This window comes from Montipora capricornis, chromosome 4 (genome assembly GCF_036669925.1).
Source record: "Montipora capricornis isolate CH-2021 chromosome 4, ASM3666992v2, whole genome shotgun sequence".
Lineage (NCBI taxonomy): Eukaryota > Metazoa > Cnidaria > Anthozoa > Scleractinia > Acroporidae > Montipora > Montipora capricornis.
In genome coordinates this window covers 51,421,930-51,429,429 of record NC_090886.1, presented here as the reverse complement: position 1 = coordinate 51,429,429, position 7,500 = coordinate 51,421,930, and the positions used below count along the sequence as shown (strand labels likewise).

At 39.6% G+C, this 7,500-nt stretch overlaps 2 protein-coding genes across 7 annotated transcripts in view; one reads left to right on the top strand and one right to left on the bottom strand.

The window, feature by feature from the left end:
• Window positions 1–7,500, top strand: part of LOC138047333 (uncharacterized) — a 51,431-nt gene that overhangs the window by 31,806 nt on the left and 12,125 nt on the right. For 2 of the 6 annotated variants that reach the window (XM_068894129.1, XM_068894131.1), the window contains exon 1: window positions 7,363–7,500. This exon is cut by the window's right edge and continues 468 nt beyond it. The exons of 3 other annotated variants lie outside the window; for them this stretch is intronic. In XM_068894129.1, coding sequence (XP_068750230.1) covers window positions 7,414–7,500 — 87 coding nt within the window. In that variant the 5' untranslated portion in view covers window positions 7,363–7,413. Of the gene's footprint in view, window positions 1–7,352 lie in introns of those variants that run through there. One more of the 6 variants, XM_068894130.1, reaches the window with a different exon arrangement.
• LOC138047315 (uncharacterized) lies at window positions 823–5,973 on the bottom strand. The gene is made up of 2 exons (XM_068894111.1): window positions 5,674–5,973; window positions 823–2,657 (listed from the first exon to the last, which is right to left on the bottom strand). Exons 1-2 carry the CDS (start codon window positions 5,883–5,885, stop codon window positions 1,751–1,753), a joined length of 1,119 nt encoding a protein of 372 aa, XP_068750212.1. The 5' UTR covers window positions 5,886–5,973; the 3' UTR covers window positions 823–1,750.

Below are 7,500 nucleotides of genomic sequence, written 5' to 3'. Positions count from 1 at the left end.
GCAGCTTAAATACGGGTATCCATTAGATCACTTTCTTTGAATTTCAGGTATACAGTATACAATGCTTCCATTAATTTTGGGTATTTTTGGCGAATCTTTCTCGGGTATACTGGTATACCACTATACCCACGCTCCCATTCGGTTAAAGGTCAATTCAATATAAATCGTTGCTGTCAACACCTGAGAAATAGCGCTTAAATTGTATTTTATATGTGGACAAAAAGTAGTTTAATCTGGAAGATTCTCTTGTAACTTCGCTTGCTCTGGATAAGTAATTGTTAACCAATCAGGATCAAGTAATCATGACCTCTTGAGTACCTAAAGTGCCCTCGTAATCAAGGAAAAATGCCCTCCTTCTCAGCCAATCAGCATTCAGTAATTTTGCCCCGTATGTGATAATGTCAAAAAACGTCCCTAAAGTATCTGAGTTAAGGTAATTCCTTGGTATTGCATTGCGCATCCCTACTGCGCACGATTTTCGCGTCATTAGCGCGCGCTCATGAGCACGTGCGCGTACAAAACGTAAGAGATTTCCCTCAAACTAAGCGCGATAGCGAAATAAATGCTCTTTTTCTCTCAAACGAGCACGGTGACCCCCGAATTTTTTTCCAGGTATTTGCTAAGAACAATCTAATAAAGAACATATTTGACGAAGAAAAAAAGTTTGATAGTAGAACATGAATTTTTTTTGAAAACAGTTCCGTACTGGGTGTATTTTGGCCAAGGCGAGGACTTCAAGCTAACCACGGAATTGTCCAAAAGAGTGCACTATTTCCACAACCAAGCAATCAAAAACGGCGCAGATGAAGCAATACTGCCAATGTGAATAAAAGGAGCTTTATTTTCAAAATAAGATTTTGTATCTTTCAAGTAACGAAGACTTAATTCTGTATGAAGGTGATTCGAATTTTTAACGCGCAAACAGTAAAAATACCCCATTTTAAGAGCCTGCTGACGCGTAAACAAGCACGGTGACCCCATTTTTTTATTGCATTTTTTTAATGTTCATATCATGAATGTTAATTATGCCAAGTTTCCAAAAAAGTTTGATAGTAGAAGAATTTCAAAGGAATTACCTTAATTGTCCTGTTAGAATACAGTATTAAATTTCTTGTCCATTTTTTTTACACTATTCACAAAAACAAAAAAACAAGTGAGCACAATAAAGACGTCCTTCACCGGCTCTAAGCCTCGGTATTTTCTTTGCATGTTCTTAAAATTTTGGTTCAATCATGTAACATGACAAATTCAACGAGTTGCATGTATGATTAGCTGGGTGAAATAGCGACGAATATACAATAGATTCTTGCATTTGATTGGTAGTATTTTCTACAACATTACATAAATATCAAGGAAGGGGTTCGTCATTGATGAAGTGGTTTTTCCGCTAAAACGGCAATGTACAGTATTTAACAGTGTTTTTACTGGTTGTTGGCATGGTATACTTTGGTGAAATCATCCCCTGGTGCAAATCTGAGAAAACTCCCCACCTGCAGCCACTTGCAATGATCAATTTTTTCCGCGACTCATTTAATCTTCCCATATAAAGCTATTTCTCTTTGCAACGAGTCACTTCTTTGAATGATTTGCACAAAGACATCTATGTACTACAGATTGCTCCAAGCCTTGTTATGCTTTTCAACAGTTTGTTTTGTTTCAAGCACGAAGATGCAAAGCAGTATTCTATGAGTAAGTAATTTTACTCATTTAATTATTGGTTATTGCTCCATCTTTGCATACTGGAATTCAGCTATTCATCACCACCTTGCGGAACAACCACATAACCCTCTAAAAGAGCTTCCTTGAAATTCCAGTCTTGTTTAAGAGGCGAAGTTTTTGCAGGAGTACTTTCCTGGTTATGTTGCATATTCTTTTCCTGTTCTTCTGCATGGTTTGACCATAGAACTCCAGCGAGACCACTTACAATGAAGGCACCTCCAAAAAACTCCAACCACTGCAGTGATTTGTGTAGGAATAAAAGGGAGAGAATAGCACAGAACAACGACTGCAGAGGCCACGAGGCAGTGACAATAGTTGAAGGTGCATGCATGTTACACCATGAAAGGAGCAAGTAACACAACGATGACGTGATGAAAATGGCGTACAATAAGCAGAAACACAACTCTTTGGAGAAACTTGTGAACTTTTGCGGCTGGTTGACATAAGGGAGACAGGAAAGGGCCATAAAGATTGCACCAAAAAAATAACTCCACGCTGTGACGGCCATAGGTTGATTTTTCCACGCTGAATGTGCATGACTGAATACATACTTTTTTTGAATGACATAGTACACAGCAGTGCTTGCAGATTGTCCAAGAAGACAAATACACCCTAAAAACTGACTTCCTACAGATGAACCATTAACAAGCCATGATTCATCACTGGGGTTGTCATCACTTCCCAGCTTTCCTAGAGTCATTGCCACTGCTCCAGTAATTGCAACAGCAATACCAAGAACTTTGGCCAAGCCATGAGATTTAGTTAAAATTGGCAGTGGTTCAACGCCTGATAACATTGCCACAAATGCACTCCACACAGGGACAGAAGGTTGAAACATAGAGGCCATATTTGCACTTGTCAAGTAAACGCCTAAGAGGTAGAGAAGCTGTCCACTAAACATACCCGTTGCACCGAGAACCATAAACAAGGGCACACTCCTACAAGAGAACCAAATAAAAAAAAGTAAGACAAATCATTGAATTTCGTTCCCCAGACAGTCATGTGTTTTAATAACTTTTGAAGTAGATGCCTGCACTTATCAACGTGAGCAGCGGTCACTCTTATCTTCTACAAGGTTTGAGTGAAAATCAAGGCTGAGTGAATGGAAGCGAGAGGCAAATTTCTCACAAACAGACGCCAGTATCGCACTAGTGGCCAGCTTCTGCATAGATAGATAGATAGATAGATAGATAGATAGATAGATAGATAGATAGATAGATAGATAGATAGATAGATAGATAGATAGATAGATAGATAGATAGATAGATAGATAATTAGATAACAACCTTCATTTAAACACAATGAAAATTGAAGCTACAATCTTGTGGGGTATGAAACCCCTGCCCAGGCAATGGTTTACTTATGATGCCCAAATAATTTCCAATTTAACACAATTGTGGTTTATATTTAAATGATTTTCTAACAGCATTGTAGCAGCTCTTGTACCTGCCATTGTTTGGTATTGTAAGCAGCTTCTATTGTTTTCTAAGCACAGGTGCCCCAAGCCCAGTGTGAGGGAAAGCCGACAAAAATACAACGATTTGTATGGGAATCCCAATAAAAGACTTAATAATTATATAAAAAATATTCTCAATTGAAAAGACTAACCTTATTGCCATTGTGGGTCTTTCCTTCCTGTGTGGTTTTTTTTTCCAGATTGGATGCAATTAATTTGAGCCATTTTCAATTCCTCGGTTGTCAACGGTTATCATAAAATCCCAAGGCTGCACACTAAATTCTCGAGAGCCCAGGAAATTGAGTCAAACATTCCTGGATAAAATGTTCCCACGGTTACATTTCCACATCAGAATCAATTAACAAATTGACGTCAGTTTTTCATGCGTCTGTCCTGTTATTGATCATGAATTGCGTCATAACATTGTCAAAGTAGCTGTGGATCCACGAGGCCATAGCCGAGTGGATCTGCAGACTACTTTGACAATGTTATGACGAAATTCATTGTCAATAACAGGACAGATGCATGAAAAACTGACATCAATTTGTTTTTTACAATTACAAGATAAGGCAGAGGGATCAAAATTAAGTCAAAACAAGAGAAGAATGCGGGACAAAAACGTGAGAAACCTCAATCTGACTTGAGCAATATCGCGTCATTATCGCATAAATTATAAATTTATGTGTCTGTCCGCTTATTGACAATAAAAATTAGCCAAGAATTTTGCAGTCATTGTAAAATTGACAATTCATTTCAACCCACCAACAAAGCAAGGAAAGCAGAGGTGGCGCAGTGGTGAGAGCACTCGCCTCCCACCAATGTGGCCCAGGTTTGATTCCCGGACCTGACACCATAAGTGGGTTGAATTAGTGTTGGTTCTCTTCTCTGCTTTGAGGGTTTTTCTCCGGGTTCCCCAGTTTTCCCCCCTAACCAAAAACCAGCATACAGCTAATTCGAGCTGGCTGTATTAGCTGTGCTCCAAGGTCATACATGGACCATATAGCAGCTGCCAGAGGCGCCACAGTATGCTTTCAGTTCGACCTTGTTGAGCCATGTTGTTGCTGTACTTTGTGACGACGACTAGCGAGACATTTATTTATTTTTATTATTAATAGTTTGTCCACTCGATTGGAACCCAAAACATTCGCAGGAGGTGGATTTCTCAGCAATGTTAGACGGTTGAACTTAGTAGCCAGCTTTGTAACCCTGCCCACTTTAACAAACTGAGCTCTAACTGGGGTCCTAGACCGTAGCTTTTCAACGCCACATTTTTTTCAATGTGTTTTTGAAGTTTGTCAACTCAAAGGGGGCATGACTGTGCTTGGACGAGCGAGACAATGCAGTCATGTCGACCAAGTGGACAAACTAATGCCTGAGGTTGCTCACATAGCTGCTATTTCTTTGTTGGTGGGTTGAAATGAAACTTTGATCTTTGTCAATTGATTCCAATAGGGAATTGTAACCATGGAAACATTTTATCCAGGAATGTTTGACTCAATTTGCTGGGCTTTCGAGAATTTAGTGTGCAGCCTTGGTATTTGATAATCACCGTTGACAACTGAGGAATTGAAAATGGCTCAAATTGCATCGAATCTGAGAAAAAAAACCTCACTTGAAGGAAGCGACCCACAATGGCAATAAGGTCAGGCTTTTTAATTGAGAATATTTTCGTATGATTATCTTCTCAAGTCTTTTATCAGGATTCCCATACAAATCCTTAATTTTTTTTTGGCTTTCCTTCACACTGAGCTTGGGGCACCAGTGGTCTAAGTCGTTGTTTAAATTGTTTAATTTTTTTGTTTTTGGCTAGGATAGTGAGCCAATTGCAAGATACGAGAGCTGCTACAACACCCTTTTCTAATGAGATACTAAAGTAAAAAACAACAAGTTTGTAGAGCACTTCTGCTGTTATCGCCGCATGTCACTCATAAAAGCCAACACCAACTAGCCAATGAATAACAATATTATTTCATGCTACTAACACATTCCAATTCCAACCATACGCTACTGTTATTCGTACTGAAGAACGAAACAGGGGCAGGCCTGCGCAGGTGTTCAATATTTTTGTTGTTAGGGCTATTTGTAGTCAATGTACCCTTCGCTTTGGCCCTTCTCTCCCCCAACTGAAGGGGAAATCCGAGGCCTACAGGTTGCCACTACCATTGTGGCGTACGATACATTCAAATGTTGTTGTTTTGCTTGCTGGCTAGGAAACTTCCGCCCGGCCCTGTTGGCAAACGGAATTTCTGGTCTGTTTCTGCTGGGAGTGTGGAACAGATAAAAATTTCCCAGCAGTTAGAGAATTACTCCAAAAACGCTAACTTTTTGGTTTATTTTATGGCCATAATATATATTTTGATGAATTTTGAAAAAAATGGATCGTTGGGTGCCCCTGATCATGACGAAACATGTTTGCCATAGAGAAAATCGTATTTTTCTTCAATTAATTTGTTGCCGGCTGGATTTATAGAGACAAGAGGTGAGGTGTTGTAATTTACCTGAGCGAAGGAAAGCTCACTTTGCCTTCTAAGAAGAAAGCCACGATCAACATGACAGGAAAGGCTCCAGCATCGCGGAGTAAACAAAACACAAGAGGATCAGTTTTGCTATTCTTTGCAAAAATGGTAACTATCACACCATACGCTCCAAAACCCAGCTGGGCAACAACCAATGCACACCAGACCCGAGGAGATATTTTTTTTGAGCTCATATCTTCAGTTCAACGCGGATTTGTGGAAAAGCGTCCCTTGAATGACTGCCATCTTGCCCAAGTACTTCAACGTCATGTAAGGTGTTGTGCAAGTGGCGTGACGTGGCAGCACTAAAAACTGGAAACTGAAATCCGGAATCCGGAATCCGGAATTATCCACGATTCGAGAGCTTACAACAACTTATCCACACTGGATAAATCCCAGTCCACTGGATAACTCAATTGGTTTTGCTGGTGTTTATGCGCTGGATAGTGATTTCCTTGATTTCGTGTTCTACCAACATCCCGCCTGGTTTATCAGCCTATAAACCATAGAAAATTGTGGTCTATTGCTTAATTATTCTAAGTGGGAAGCCCCGTCTCAAAGGAGACATCAAGTAAACGAATAATCAAAATGGAAATTTGTTTATTGTATATAGTCAACTTTACGTAAAAGTAATAATGTTTGAAATTTATTCAATAAACAAAGTTATGTTTTACCATCTTTCCTCCTTTTGATTATGTTCTACCCAAGCCTTCAAAATGGGCTATGTTACGTTATTAAGGGGAAATCTTTAGTTAATCCCGAGTTTAAAACTCGAAAATGGTAACGTGGAATTCCTTTATTGATAAAATCATCGTTACATCACTCACATGTGAGCAAAAACGACCTTTATCCAAGCGATTTGCCATAAACTTGAAAAACGGTCTGGCCGCCTTTTCTATTAAGATTACCCAAATGCAATCCGTAATCTTGTTTATTTGAGTCCATCCTGCTTCTCGTTGTTTTTGCTGTCTTTCTTTTACGTTGTTCAACAGTCACAGTTAAGTGGTTATTGCACTGTTTCGTTGTTACGTTTTGGGCATTCCGGGGATCATGTGAAATTACATCATTCTGAAGCCCACGGTATGTTCAAACTGGGAAAACACGGCGGAAAAACCTTCTAGCCCAAGCCGATCGTATCAACAGTTGTCGACCTTAAAGCGCAATATTTATCTGCCTTTCGGCAGAATTTTCAAAACTCGCTAGCTTCCCTATTCAATACTAGTGGGACATTTCGAAAGAACTTCGATTAACAAAGTGAATTTTTCATATTACTGTATGTTCTTCCTGAATCAACAGCTTCAGTCGCGCTCCATCCCTTACGCAACACATTCTCCAGGCGCCTTGCTCCATAATTAAAAAGAGCCTGGCATTTTGTACTTAAAAAGCCAGGTGAGAAAAACAAGTTAAATAAATTAAACAAGTTTTAAGTTTCCTTTATTGCAATTTAAACTGCCTTAGCTTGATGATACCATCACCATTCTCAATTGAGAATAAGAAGGTCAGATCCATTTTACAGTTTACATTTTCTCAGAGTTAAATACTTGAGTGCGCAGATTATAGCAGAGCGCGTACAAGGAAAAGTGGGTAAGTTGTTCTAATTCTTGCGAATTGTCTCTGGTTTCCGGTTTCAGGCTTCTGGATTCCGGGTTCCGGATTTTAGTGCTACCCGGGGTGACGAAGGGGAGGAAGACTTTCCGTTTGACGCAAACGCACCCCGTCAAAATGTTAAGGGTCTCGATTTCGGCGTGGATGATAATGCTACATATTTCAGGACATTCTACACCTAGTGGCAGCTCAAATACCCCAGTT

What these genes read in the sequence shown, in the direction of transcription:
- LOC138047315 (XM_068894111.1), bottom strand. Translation starts at nt 5,885, where the DNA reads ATGAGCTCAAAAAAAATATCTCCTCGGGTCTGGTGTGCATTGGTTGTT. An exon ending in GTGAGCTTTCCTTCGCTCAG is followed by an intron (nt 2,658 to 5,673) that starts GTAAATTACAAC and finishes GTTCTCTTGTAG; the next exon opens with GAGTGTGCCCTTGTTTATGG.